Source organism: Microtus oregoni, unplaced genomic scaffold (assembly GCF_018167655.1).
Source record: "Microtus oregoni isolate MIOR12 unplaced genomic scaffold, Mior012 000050F_000, whole genome shotgun sequence".
NCBI lineage: Eukaryota > Metazoa > Chordata > Mammalia > Rodentia > Cricetidae > Microtus > Microtus oregoni.
The window spans coordinates 2,621,621-2,637,186 of NW_024543224.1; the positions used below are offsets into that span (position 1 = coordinate 2,621,621).

Below are 15,566 nucleotides of genomic sequence, written 5' to 3' on the forward strand. Positions count from 1 at the left end.
GAATCTAAACTATCTTGGGAAATCGCAGAGAGGACTCAGTTCAATGGTAAACTGTAAAGAAGTGCTTTGGTTAAAGAGCTTAATATCACCCCACGTATTACTTGGTGAGGGACTGGTGGCTTTAACCACTAACAGCCCGGAAAGAAAGCAATGACTGTATTTCTTTGGCCACAAAGCAATCATGGCAAACAGAAGCACCCACTCTTTCCACTTTGACCCATACAATCTGTCTAGGCAATTAATCAGAACTCCCAGTGGTTTTCCTACAAGTTGCCAGTTGCCTTGCTAATTAAACCTTCCCACAGAGTGTAGCAAGAGCACAACCCCTAAGGGTAAGGAAGGTGCATTGGCCAACATTATTGAAATGTTGAGGCCACTCAGTAGGCCTCCTCAGTAAAATGCAAATGAGAATCCTCCTCACTCAGTTTCCCTATCTCTAAAATGGGCTCCCCTTTATCCGTCTAGACTAGTTCTCTTCCATTTGGTGCTAGGCCAATCAGGAAGTGAAATCAGTGCTTAACCACAGCAGAATGTCCTCTGTTAGGCTCCAGTCGCCGCTCCGGGCATGCTCAGTAGCCCGGCAGCTCAGCACCAGGAGTAGGAAGAGGCTTTCTGAGGCGCCTGCCCGGGCAACCGACAGCGGGCACTTTGATGAATCACGTGTGTGGAGGCCGTCTTAAAGAGATAGGCACTTACTTTTCCTCCACCCTAAACACCGCCCTGAGGGCGGAGGCGACCTTGGTGATTGCAGCTGCTTAGGGGCAGGGCTTGCCCCAGCTCTGAGTGCTAGCACTGGAGTGGTTGCGTCGGGGTAGCCTGGGATTGGGGAGACCCGGGGGCCTGGGAGCGGCTCTTGGCGGGCAACCCTCTCTTTCTGTGGACGCGGGACATCCGGAGCGCTCCGAGGGGCTTTTGCCCTTGAGGAGACGTGGGGTTCCAGGGCGGCAGGTGACAGGGCCAGAGAAAGATGGAGCAGTTCGGGGCGGCGGCGTCGGGAGCTGGAGGCGGCGGCGAGGAACCCGGCGTGGGCCGGAGCAACAAGCGGAGTGCGGGGAACCGGGCCGCCAACGAAGAGGAAACGAAAAACAAACCCAAATTGGTAAGTGCTCCCGCAACCCCAGCCGGTCTCGGGGACCCGAGAGCCCCGAATCGTCCTGCTGTGGAACACGCGGGGGACCCGGGCCCCCCTCCCAGCTGCAACCGTGGTCTCGCCGCGCAACTCGGGGAACGGAGACGGCGTGGGGGCGGAAGAGCACCCTTTCTCCACTTAACCCGGCCCTCTCTCGTGTCAGTTTGCGAAGGAGAAAGGCCCCACCCCGGCTTGGGGACACCCCTCGTCGTGTCCTAGAGTACTGGGTAGGGCTGTTTGTGTAACTTGTGGGCGCGAACCTTCTTTGCGGGATTCCATTTCCCTCCTACCTCTTGTCAGTTGCTGTTTGACCTCTTAACACTTGGGGTCCAGGGCAAGGGAAACCTCCTTCCTCTCCGTTTCGAACACATCGGAGCCCACTCGTAGCTACTTAAATCAAGAGAAGCACAACATAGGTTCCCGGTCCTTCGACTTTGCCAGAAATCCAAGGAAGAGGCGCCTGCCTGCGTGCGTTCCCCCCACCATGTGCGCGCCCGAGAAACATTTCCTTGGAACCTTGTGGCTTGAGGGGAGCGAGCTTGGGATTTGGGGACTAGGCGAGGTCCTCCACCCCCGACTATTCCGACACAGTGTTTCCACTTGGTTGAGAATGCTCAAAAGCAGTTATATGCCCTGTATGTGTCTGACAGTCCTGACAGTGTGGACCAGTAGCTGTAGTTCATTTCCTGCTAAAAGACATGAGATCTACAGGGCCTCGTATTGGGTTGAGAAATACTGGGGTTTCTTCAGCTCATCAGTTAAAAGGGTTCCTCTTTTTTGTAAACTTTCTCATTTCAGGGGAATATGGAGAAAGGGGTTTCCAGCACAGATTCAGCAAATAAACTTTTCAGCCTCTCATGAGCCTTTTGAAAGAGAAGATTCCCAGTCCACATCCCAAGCACAAACCACATGTTGCATGTCTATATTCCAGCTGTAAGCAACAACTTGATTATAATAGAAGAGAGGGTGAGACAGTGACATGCAACTCAAACTATTTCCTGTGGCATCTGGCCATTTGGTCTGGACTTGCACTTCTCTTTTGGCTCCTATTTGCTTTCCTATTACAGACTGTCGATACAGGAAAACGGGTCAGACATTAGGACATATCCATTATGTGGGAAAGGACGTGTGCTAGATTAATATTGTAAATTTAAAATCTCATCAATTCCATTCAAACCCGAGAATCCATTCAAATCACTTGCTTAATGTGTTCCATTACCCCCACGTTTACAAATAAGGAAATGGAGTCACAGCCTTTTTGACTCTCTGTACTGACTAACACAGTCATAATGAGTGTCTGCACCATAATGAGTTCGAGAAAACAGTTCTGAGTGTATTTCTAGAGTTGAATGAATCTAACTTGTTTTTGTTTTGTTTTTCTTTTTGAGACAGGGTCTTTCTATATAGTCCTTGCTATTCTGGAACGTGCTATGAGTATGAGCTACCACGCCCAACCCATCCAAGTAGTCAGAGTTTTAATGATGTGGCTTTGAAATTTTGTGCTAAAAGAATGATCTTACTTCTATCTCCCCCACACCTGTCCCAGTACAAACTGGTCAGCAGTAAAAAATTTCATTAAAAAGAAAAGTTAAAGGATAGTTTTCATAAGTAGTCTTATTCATCTAGTAAGGATCTTCCAATTTGGAGGACGCTAAAGGAAAAACATTTATCTCAATTAGTAAGAACACCTTGGTAATATTCTTCCCACGCTTTGGCTGTTTCTCCTATTTCCTCTTTCATGTTTTCCTTGATTTGACAAGGTAGCTAGATGATTATGAGATAGCATCACTTTCAGTTCCCAGCCAACTTCACTGCTCCATAGTGAACAGTAGATCAAGTATTGGAACCCAGAGCATAATACTGACATGAATTATCTTTTTCCCCATCAAGTATATTTTTGAGCTTTACATCATTTCTATAAACCAACGTTTCACACTAATAAAAACAGGAAGACAGTATGGCATATTTTAAGACACAGTTTGACCAAGGAATATGATTTGGTAAACTTTTTAGGGAAGAGTTCACCTGAGATTCTTAAAGTTTTGCAAGTATAAGACTTTAGGCTAAATTTTAAAACATTAATGCTATATATTATGTAGACTATAATTCTCAATTATGAGTATGTGTAAAGGAGTTCTGTGTGATTATAAAACAGACATATGGCAATAGAAATTATTTATCTGGGTTATTGTGCTTTTAGGGGTTCAAAACTTTTCAAATTATATGACAAAAATTGGAAATGTTTATTTTTCTGGGTTTCATACCTTTTGTTAAGTTTTTCACAACCATCTGTGACTTGTAGAAAGAAAAAGAACCATTGCAGTTCAAAAGACAGCAAAGGAGATGACGGTGGGAGAATTGAGGAGTCTGATGAAGGGAGAAGAGAAAACACTGGGTACAATGAAGAGCCATACAAGGAAATCCTGCTGGGATAAAAAGTTTAGGTCACAATATCTATGCACTGTTCAGCCATGACAGAAGTTTCTGCCATGTTAAAAAATTAACTGGATCACTGTAGTCTAATGGCTTTTTAAACTATTGGACTTGTGATGCAATTGCATTCATTTAGTTGCTTGTGGATCTGGAAAAATGAGAATATAAGGTATGTTTTTGTAGGCAAAGTGACAGTTATTTATATTCTCAGCTTATTGATGGCTATCAGTGAGACCTTTTTCACATTGGTCATTCAGAACTGTAATGACTTCTGTTTAAGGTTATTTGAGTCAAATCTTAATGGAATTTATTTCATTTTTTTCAGATATGTATCCTTCTAATGAGTCCTCCTCTATCCATCCATCCATCCATCCATCCATCCATCCATCCATCCATCCATCCATCTTTCTATTTGGGGAGTCAGTTCTTTCAATAACCCAATGCAGTTTAAATATTATATTAGTATTAGAGTTTTGGATTTTATGTAACTTTCTGGTTAGGCCAACATTGTAACATGCTATTAAAGAGTACAGCTCTTAGATTGATTAGTAGTTTGATATCAACCATGGCTTGTATTTTGTTAAACTGAATAGGAGAGAAAGTACCCTAGAGAAGTGTAAGGGAGAAGCTCTGTCCTGCATCTCACATATTTAAAGCAATTCTCTCAACTATAATAGAATGCAATGTTGGAGCTAGACAGATAGTTCAATTGGTAACGTGCTTGCATGTAAACATGAGGAGCTGAGTTTGATGCCCAGCAATCTGGTATAAAGCCCGGTCTGGTGGCAAACATTTGTTATCCCAGAGGGTAGAAAGAGACAGGCCAGTCCCTGGAGATTACAGGCCAGCCAGCCTAGCCTAACTAAAGGGGTCCCAGATTCCTTTGAAAGAGACTGTCTCAAAAAGGGAAGTACCTTCTGATGAATGACCCCCAAGATTGACCTCTGGCTTCTACAAAGATATGCATACACATGCAAACGCACACACACACACACACACACACACACACACACACACACACACACGCGCGCGCGAGCGAGCGTGAGGGGGACATTTTTAACATGTATCTAATACCTCCATCTTCTATCATAAGACGGTAGACATAGAGTAGCTTGACATTATTTGAAACTTTTGTATTTTGATTTTCTGCCTGTATAATTTCTGAAGCTATTGCTTTTTTGATAGTGAAATTAATAACTTGTTCTGATAGGCAGGGGAGGTAGATTGAAGCCAGAATTGGGATGTTTAGCTGTTAACTAGAAACTCTTTATAATAGCACACTAATATTCTGGTTACTATGTAACTGAGCATTTGGCTATTTTGTTTTTTTACAGTTGATGAATTACATTTTGATTTTAAATAATAATTTCTGAATTTAATGGTTTATGTACAGAATTTGTTTACCAAGTACTATCCATAACTTCCAAATTTGGTGAAATGAAAGTGCTCATAGTCAGGCCAGGCATAATGGTGCACATCTGTATTTCCAGCATTCTTGAAGTAGGAACATCTCACATTTGAGGACTGCCTGGGCTATAGAGTATGACCTTGTTTTAAAAAAATTACTCCTAATCCAGTGAAGCAGAGACGGGAGGTAATTATATGTGAGTGTTATAAGAATGTCACAAAGGAGCATTTTAGTCAAATTGGATTTTGTTTTTCCATGGTTTTTATAGACACGGTTTTTCTGTGTAACCTTGGCTTTCCTGGAACTTGTTCTGTAGACCAAACTAGTCTCTTAATTCAGAGATTCACCTGCTTCTGTCTCCCAAGTGCTGGAATTAAAGGCATGTCCCACCACTGCCCAGTCAAACTGGATTTTAAAAACTGTATCTTTATGTATTTATGTATTAAGGTACAGGGCCCACTTTCGTGAGTGCTGCAGCTGAGGTAGTGCTGAGGAGTTCAGCCATGGTGATGAGGTTGGGGGAGAGCTGGAGAGCTGGTGAGCTGATGAACCCTGCAGCCACCCAGGCCCAGAACAAGGGCTATGAGTTGTTGCACCCCAACATCCACCCCATCCATAATCTCCTGGAGCATGTGAAGAGACTGGACCTGCAGATTCAGAACTGCAGGATCTCCACAGCCCAGGGCAACAAGAGGAGTTCCAGTGAGGGCTCAGTATCATAAGTGTAGCAGAAGCCAGAGGCCTCGAACCAGACCCATGACTCATTGCAATGAACACTTGCAAGTTAAGATATGTGGACTAAAGGGTGTACTGTGTGACTCAATGGCCACACTACAGCTTCCATGATGATATTTTTTTCTTTTTTTCCTTTTCTCTTAAATTTTATTTTATTTTATTTCATTTTAATTTTTGGAGGGGAAGGTTACAAGGGCAGAGGGCAGATCTGAAGGGATGGGGAGATAAATGGAATCAAAATGCATGATGTCAAAGCTGCAAAAATAAATAAAAGGTTAAAAAAAGAGAAAAGCTTATAGTAGAAGACATGTGCACCAAGTTATGAATAAAACTTTAAATGAAAGGGGTTGGGGTAGGAGGTGAGGGATTGGGGTGGAGAAGGCATTCTACATAAAAAATGGCAAAATATACAAAGTTAGATAGATGTAGAAATATGCTAATAAAGAATGTTCAAACTAGATACGAGTGGCTGAAACAAAAATACGGCAGACACAGAAAGAAGTTATATTAGTGAGTCTGGCCACAAAAGGCTGGGCTTTAGGTCACAGTATATCTTTGTGTCTCATGTTGGAATTTCACCTTTCTTTCTGAAAGTCAGAGTAAGTTGTTGGAGAGATTAAAATGAGAGTTCCCTGATTAGACATGTCTTTCAGAAAGAAATTTATACCTGAAGAGAATTTACTAGAAAGGGAGGCTAGAATGGAGGGAGGAAGGGCAGGCAGGAGAAGCAGAGTAGCATGGTGGAGGTTGCCATTCAGAGTCCTGGGTTCCAGTAGATTCTCATGTTTGCCCTGCATCCGCCTTTCTTTATCCCTGTAATTCCCATTTTCTCTACTTCCTGACACCACCCTGGGTAGTCTCACCAAGTTGGAAGCATCTTTCTTGTTTGTCTTTAATGAATCGCAGTGATTTCTTAGCCCAGCTTGGTGCTCTCTTCCTTTAAACCTTCACTGGCTATTTTATCTTACTGAGGAAGAAGGCTCTTCTTTCTTCTGAACACTTAGCTGTCATGAGTTTCAGTGTTATAGACTGATCTCGCTTTAGAGAGATTTCAAAATGCTTCTGACATGGCTCCTTTTTATGTTTATTCTTGTAAACCAGCCAATGATTATTAGCTGTGGACTTTTTTTCTCTATAGGTCACATATTTGGGACTTACCTTGTTGAAAAGAGATTTAACAACAAACCAAACAAAAATAAAAATAAAACTGATAGTTTATTTTTAAAGATGGGATTTCATTTATTCCATGCTGGCCTTGAACTGCCTATGTTATTCAGGGTGATTTTGAACTTTTTATCTTTCTGCTTCTACTTCAAATGCTGAGATTACGTGCTTCTTGCTGTATCTGGTTTATGTGTTGCGAGGACTCAACTAAGGGCTTCATATGTGCTAAGTAAGCACTCTTATCAACCAAGTAACGTCCCAGCCCCCAATTTTTTATCTTTTATGTGTCATAGGTTTTTGTTTTTGTTTTTTTAGTATGTACATGTGTATATTATCAAATGAACTTTCCTGTTCATTCTCCTGTTTCTCTTTGTCTGGTCTTGAGTTCACTATGTAGCTCCTGAGGCTGGCCAATATCGGATCCTGTCTCCCTCCATATCCCAAATGCATGGATTATGACCGGAGCCTACATGCCTGATTCCTCTGTCTTTTCTGAGTTAGAAGTTCATACAACCTCTTCAGGGTCATGAGAAACTCCCTCCTCCCCTTGTTTGTTTAGATTCTTCTGATGTCAGAGCCAGAATGCCCATGCAGAGAGATTGTACTGACATTACCAAGCACCAAGTAACAGTTTGCTGTTATTACTAGGAGGCTTCAGATTAATCTAAAAACGATATGGACTGTAGAGTGAAAAATTCTGGGTTTCAGTCTCCTTCCTCTATTTTATTTGCATGTGATCTTTGATGAGTATTAATACCAGAAATTTCAGGTCTTTAATTAATATCTGCTAGTCAGAGATGTGGTTTCCTGCCCCAAATACTAGTTTAATTTTTGAGACATGATCCTGCATTTCTGTTATCCAGGCCATTTTTTAACTCCTGATCCCAGGTGCTCCTTTTGTCACACTGTCCCTTCAGTAGCTGGAACTACAAAAATATGCGACCTTGTCTGTCTGATTTGCCAGACAAAGGGGCTTAGATAAAATACAGTAAACATTAAGAACACATTTATGAAATTCTATAATGTTATTACTGTTAGCTTCTTATATCACCTGAATCAAATGTGATTATGGAATTGGGGTGTAGCTCCATGTTAGAGTACTTTCCTGGCAATCATGAGGACCGGGGCTTAATCCCCAGTTTTAGAAAAAAAAATATTGTTTGTGCTTGTTGAATTTCATGTCAGTTTTGCAGTTTGAAATCCCTAATATTATTATTGTATAAAGTTCCAAAATCAGATGTTTGTTCATTGATTCCTTCTTTTCCTCTCTAATTCCCTTTGGTTTTGAAGCATTATATATTCTGTCCTTTTACTAATCATCCTTTCTTCTGAATGATTGTAAATGTGAGCTTAACTTGTTCACTCAAGTTTTTTACTGTTTTTTAAATTTAGATTATTTTATATTATGTGTATGAATGTTTTTGCTTGCACATATGTATGTGCCTGGTGTGTGCATAGGTCAGAAGAGGCTATCAAGTCCCCTGGAACTGGAGGTTCTTAGGGTTTTGAAACCACTATGTGGGTGCTGGGAAACTAATTTAGGTCATTGTAAGAGCAGTAAGTGCTTCCAACCACTGAACCATCTCTCCAGCACACAGTCTAAATTTTTAAAGAACATGTTTTCTTTGAATTGATCAACTTCAGGTATTTAAAATTTTTCTTAAAAAAATTCAGTAGGTACGTATGACATTCTGGCTTGTCAAGGAGCTTAGTGATCTTGTACAAATAAGGAAACTGAGTCATTCAGGTGTTATGGGGATTGACTTAGAGGTAAGTTTAAAAGCTGTCACCTCTATTGTGGAAGTTATCTATAGCACTGAGTCATTATGCTTCAGGGACTCTTAAAAGTAGAAAGCTATTCAGTCTCTCACTTCTTTTGTTCCTTTTTGAACAATTTATAATTATAAACCTCCTTAGATTTCACTGTAAGTACTAAGAACTTTGCCAGTAGCAACATGTCATTTAAGTGAAATCTTACTCATTTCTAACCCGATCTTAACCAACACTGTAAATACCAGCATGCTCTGAAAATAGTATATAATAATATATGCTAATTTATATGAATCAGCCCACCTGATTAATATATTACCGTGTAGCCTTAGCATTGAAATAGTTATTATCAAAGACGCAGATTTTTCTCATTTTAAGTTCCTTCTGTCAGATTAAGAGTCTGTGTTACATTCTTTTTTTTTTTTCTGAAGACAGAAAAAGCTAAGATGATGGTTAAGTGACATAAAAACATTGCTGTAATCTTTCAACCTAATGGGTTTCATATGGACGATACCCATTGTGGAAGACAGCTCACAATTGATGCACGTAAAGGTTGATACAGATTTTCAGATGGTTGTTTATTGTGAACCTCAGAAATAGAAAGAAATGTGTTCTCTCCAAGTTGAAATTTATGACCTGATCAGACTGAATCTGATTTATTATCAAGTGATATATTTTGACTATAGTTTTAAACAGAACCTTAAACAAATCTAGATACTTGCTTCGTGTGAAGTGGCCTGTGGAAGAAGATATTGGTGCCCTTTTTGTGAAGTAATATAGAAAACACAATTTTTAACTCATCACCATTTGTACTGTGCTTGGTTTAATGAAGATTTTACTGCATTATTCTGGGAAGAGGGTGTTCCATTGCTTTCAAAATCATGAGTAAATTAGCCTCCCATTTTTATTGTTTGGTATCTATAAAGTGGTGCCTCTCATAAGTGAGAAGCTTCTAATTGTATCAGACAATCTATGTACAACTCAAACACAGTATTAGGAAGAAATTACTTACAAATGGCCATTGACTCAGTCACTGGTAATTGTGATGCTTGCCTAAGGGACAGGAGGATTTGAATACAGTCCTTTATTTTTGAGACAGAGTATTATATACACAGACTGTCGATGTAGTTGAGGGTAGCTCTAAACTTCTTATCCTCCTGTTTCTGCCTCCTGAATGCTGGGATTACTGGCATGTTCCACTAATGCTCAATTTATGAGACATTAGGAATTAAGCCTATGACTTCATGCCTGTTAGACAAACACTGTACCATCTGAGCTACTCTCTTAGCTCATAATCTTTTTTTTAAAAAAATCTATTTGTTGTGCTGTAATGGTTGCCTATAGATAGCCACATGTTTTGATAAATGTCCATTCAACCTTTTGAGGAATTTTTCATTTACCACTAATTTGTTGGTCTCTTTATCCAGAGAAGTAAAACTAAGTTGAAATATTTTAAAACAAATAAAAAAAGAATATAATATGATGACCTACCGTTTATCTATTGTCCAGGTAGAGTGGTTAGACCTCTAGAATTTCTAAATTTACTTTGTGTCCTTTGTTTTTCCCTTGCCAGAGATTTTAGTTCACACTCTGAATATTGTGTCATTCTACTCCTACAGACTTCACTGTGCATCTCTATAGATTACTGAATTCTTAAAAACAGTCACTATGCTTTTGTGCAGCTGTATTTTGAATAAAGCCACCGCAGTGTTAAACACAAGAACAGGCAGTACTGATTATGTGTTCTGACTTTTTTTTCTGACTGCTGTAATTTAAGTTTTGAAACTGAATTCCTTTGAATAAATTGAAGACTTGTTAATAAAAAAACAATCACTATGACTCTGTCACATCTTTAAAATATTAATACAACCCTTGGTATCGTCCAGTGTTCAACCCATAATCAAGTATCATCAATTACCTCAAACATAATTAAATTTTTAATCTAATGCATGTGTAATTAATATATATGGCTCCAAACTTTCCTTAGATAAATTTAGCTTTAAATAATGTTAAAATATTGTTCAAAGTTAGTCTACATAAATATCAATCTAAGTTAGGTTGACATTTGTCTATAATTCTGTAAAAGTTATCTGTTCAAGTGTGGGTAGACTGGAATAACTACTCTGTATCATAGAAAATATACCAAATTTAGACTTCTGGTTTCACTTTCTTGAAGTGGAGTTTGTGTGGAAGAATTTTCCTACTAGTGAAGTGCTGTAGATAGCTGAGCAAATGGGAAAATACTCTTGAATTCTATATATATAAGAGATACATAGAATTCTTCGACACATGTACACACACAATAACATGTTTAGGTTACTACCTGTATTTTTTGTTTGTTTGTTTTATTTTTGAGACAGGGTTCCTCTGTGTAGTCCTGGCTATCCTGAAACTCACTTTATAGACTAGGCTGGCCTCAAATTCACAGAGATCTGCCTGCTTTTGCCTCCTGAGTGCTGGGACTAAAGATGCGCACCAACACCGCTCAGCTAACTACCTGTACTTTTATTACAAATAAATGCCAATTTGGCACCTCAGATAGCTTTCTTTGTTATTTAGCCACTCTGACATACTCTAGATGTGCATCTAGTTGACTGGGTCAGTGAACTTTTGCCAGGAAATCTGAATTACCATCTAATTTTTTCATAGATATTTGGAGTTTTCCTTGAAAACCACGTTATATTAATGAGGCAATGGCTTTACAGATTGTTGGAGTAGATCAACTTGCAGAAATGGTCTAGATTCTCCATAGATGGTTTAAAGAAATTGTATAACCAGTACTCTTCAGATACCAGTTTGTTGCTGTTACAATGCTGAAAAGTAATATAATTTCTCAAACTTTATAAACTTTTAAATAATTTTAGTCTTGTAATCTATGTCCCCTCTTTACCTTCTTGACTGAGCAGTTACTGATTCAGTCAAGTGGCTGATTGCCCTCTAGACACATAAATGTAAATGAGTGATAATTGTTGGGGTGCCATAGGCAGCTGGCATTTTCTCCTTTTGTTTTGCTTAAGGGAAGTTAAGTTATGCATGTCCTGTTTTATGTGCTTGGAAATTAATCACTGGTAAAATCTGAAATGTTTAGTAGCATATTAAGCTGGCCAGAGCTATTTAGGAAGGTTCTATATGCAGATAGCAAAGCCTTGTGCATTTATATCTTGACCTTTAATAACATGTATCATACAATAGAGCAGTGTCATTATGTAGGGTTGGGCCATGGAGATCACACTATTTCCAGCATATGCCAGGCACAAGGCTCTGTCTTCCTGGAGTATTTTTCTACTTCACACAAATGTCTTGTATGGGTTGGGTGATGCACTTAAAACCAAATGTATTTTATTTTTATACGTGGATGAAAATTCAGCAAGCACAGGGCATGGCTGAATGGTTCATTTAGGGTAGATGTTTTTTAAAGAAAATTATTCTTTATTTTTAATCATGCATATTTTTATGTTCATATGTGTGCATGATTATATTGGATCCCTGGAAATGGAGTTATAGGTACTTGTGAGCTGCCAGATGTGCTAAGAACCAAACGGTTACTCTGGAAGATTAACAAGTTGTCTTTACAGCGAAGCTGCCTCTCCAGTCTTCTACAATAGGTATATTTCATTTGTCATTCATTTGAATAGGCATATTATGTGTATGTCTATGTAATATATTGTCTTATACCTGACTGCTTTAGGTTTTGAATTCTCAAATCCTCACATATGGATGACCATGTCCTTGAGGGCCTAGGCTCAAAGTTCAACTAAGGCTCTGCTCTTTCTGTTCTCCTCACAGTGATTTTCTTGACATTATTTTTTTCAAAGAGCTTTACATAGTCATGGATCATATGGATATGACTGTACTTTTTTGAAGTTTGTACTGTAACTTGAACGTATTTTCATTTACATCACCCATGATACAAGGCGAGAACATACAGAATGTTAAGATTGGATTGGCAGAGACAGGACTTCTTTTTTTCTTTTTTTTTTTTGTTTGTTTTTTTTCCAGACAGGGTTTCTCTGTAGCTTTGGAGCCTGTCCTGGAACTAGCTCTGTAGACCAAGCTGGTCTCGAACTCACAGAGATCCGCCTGCCTCTGCCTCCCGAGTGCTGGGATTAAAGGCGTGCGCCACCACCGCCCGGCTGAGACAGGACTTCTTATAATATGCTCTGCAGTCTGATACTTTTCATTATGAAATCAATGTTTTCCAGATGAGTCAGTGTGTATGTAAAACATTTATGAGTGAAAATAACCTTTCTTAGGTTGCCATCACAGATCGTTTGTCATTGGCACTGCAGTAGTTTACATTTCTCCCCTCTTTGGTTGAATCTAATGGTCTTTAAATGGAAGAATAAGTTTACTATGGTAAGAAAAGAAAAGAGGCCTGGATTTTATCCACGATAGGTGGCTCAGATATTTCATGTATTTGTTTTACTAAAGTAGAGTGTACCTAAGTTCTGCTATCTCTAAATTCTTACACTTTTCCATTACAGCCTATAATTGCTCTATCAAACGGTTTTCAGATGCTATTGTGAGATCCAAACCCTCCATTTTAATATAAACTGAGTTGGCCTGAGACTACATCCTAAATTTTATGTAGCCCTGTCTCTATATCAAATGAAAGTAGGGAATGTACAGGGCTGTAAGCCCAGTGTTCCACACTTGTCATTCCAGTTCTGTTCCAGCTAATTATAGATCAAGGTGTATTATTGTATTACATTGCAGATTCGGGCTTTTAACTCCCTCTTCCCCTTAAAATAATGCTATCACTTGAATGTTTCGAGCACTGAAGATCATACTCCTCATCATGTTTACTAGTTTTTTTGAAGACTGTCAATGTAGAAGAATTGTCATTGAATGTTAAATGAATTGTTGAATGTGTCAGATATTTCTGTAATAGCTTTCCCATTCATACTCATCACCATGAGTGTTGCCATGAGCTAGTGGAAACTCCATTTTTATCTTAACACATAGTACATGTTAAGACCTTGGATTGTATTTTGTAGGATATAAAAGTACTTCCTATGCTATTCAGAGATGAAATAAGTTAGCTAGGATATGTATGTCATCTTACTGCTTAAAAGAGATTGTTTTTGGCTATTTGAGGAAATTTCTCAGAAATGAACTAACTTTAAAATGTATTTATGGGCACATACTTTTTTTTTAAATGTGTCAGTTTGTTCTATATAACAAAGGGGTTAAAATAGACGATCTGCATGGACTTCTTTCAGCTTCTACATATTAAGGATCAAAGATTTAAGAGTTGCAATGAATCTGCTTTAACAAAAATGCACTATGTCTAGATTTTAGTTAGACTGAAATTAGGAAGTATGAAAATCACTGTTTAGGCTGAATATTAAAAACTGAATATCCTATCTGACTTTATAGTTTTGTTTGGTTTCTAGAATCTGAATTATTCTAGTCGAATGAAGACTATAGCAACATTCTTTTATCCATATATTTTCTTCTAGAGAATGTTAGCTTCATTCTAGGTTATTCTAAGCATTGAGCCATTTCTTTGGCTCATTAACCAAATATTCAGGCTATCCAGAAATAATTCAGTGATACTCAATATCATATCATATTTCATTGCTTTTCTGGATTCATTACATGTATTTGTGAAGAGCCATACAAAGAGGGTTGGGGGAATGATTCATCAGTTAGGAGCACTGCCCTTGCAGAGGACCCATGTTTCATGCCTCGATGTCTGTTGGCTCACAACTGCCTGTTATTCCAGAAATCCAGTGCTCTCTCCTGGCCTCTTTGAATATCTGCACTCATGTGCACATACCAACTCCCCATGCTTATAATTACAAATAAATCTTTAAGAATCATGCAAAGTATGAGATGTTATCCTTTGTACCTACTGTTCCCATTACACAAATGATTGCAGAATATCTAAGGCATCTAGGTCAGACATAAAGAATACTATCATTGAAAAAGTAATAGTAACATGTCTGCACGATACTCAGGTTCACCATAATCTTAAGTCTGATAGGGTAGACATGGATCATGGGTACAGGAAGTTAGTTGTGCTACAGTCGAACAACACGTGAGGGATTTGTCACCTTAATAGTGACAAGCACACATCTTGGTCTTTGCTGGGATTGAGAGATGTTACCTCATTCTGAAAATTACTTGCTACAAACAAAGTCCTGCAAAATAGTCTGCATATAATCCCAGCAGCACCTTTTAGTCTTGACATACACAGCATTAATGTACAGGGATGTTCTAGGATTGATGGTGGATTGTCTCACTCTGAATATTAACACATTTCATCCTGACAAGCATCAGTTTGTAGGGAACAAGAAAGGCTCAGAGCAGCTAAGTAACTTGCCTGGGAATCTGCAACAGTGAACTTGGCATTTAGGACCATCGTGATTATAAAAACCTATATTTTAATCCATCAGTGTTCTATACTGTCTAAGAGCCTAAACCTTGGGGTTGTTCTAAATTAGCCAGAAGACCCAGTATTCCTGTGGAATGGTGATGTTTTGGACCTGACCTACATTTGCACCATGCTTATGTATAATTTAGAAGACAGTTCAGGGACCGTTTGTTTCAATGTTACTGAAATATCCCAAGTTAAAATTCTTTGAATTGCTGCCATGAAATAGTAGGGAAGATATGTGACCATTTGCAAAAGTGCCATGGGCACAGAAGGGATATGACTGTGGATTTTAAGGCTACATGAACACAGTTCTTAAAAATAGCAGTCTTGGTAGTTTGACCTTTATTCCATAATTTTTGCGTCACCTAAAGGCTTGCTGTGCTTTACTACTCTCATTGATGGTGATCCATTCCCTTTCTTTCTCCCCATTTGTACGTTAGTGCTTTCTAACAGAATACATGGCAAGTCCTATTGCATTCTTTACTCTCCCCTCCCCTCCCCATTTTCTGTTTGTTTGTGAACTTTTGTGCGAGGCAAAACTGCTT

The 15,566-nt window shown here is 39.0% G+C and overlaps 1 protein-coding gene across 4 annotated transcripts in view; it reads left to right on the forward strand.

The window, feature by feature from the left end:
* The first annotated feature begins 645 nt into the window (after window positions 1-645).
* The window catches only part of Diaph2 (diaphanous related formin 2), a 745,764-nt gene continuing 730,843 nt past the window's right edge, over window positions 646-15,566 (forward strand). For all 4 annotated transcript variants that reach the window (XM_041636640.1, XM_041636641.1, XM_041636642.1 and 1 more), the window contains exon 1: window positions 646-1,099. In XM_041636640.1, the coding sequence (XP_041492574.1) occupies window positions 968-1,099 (132 nt within the window). In that variant the 5' untranslated portion in view covers window positions 646-967. The remainder of the gene's footprint in view (window positions 1,100-15,566) is intronic.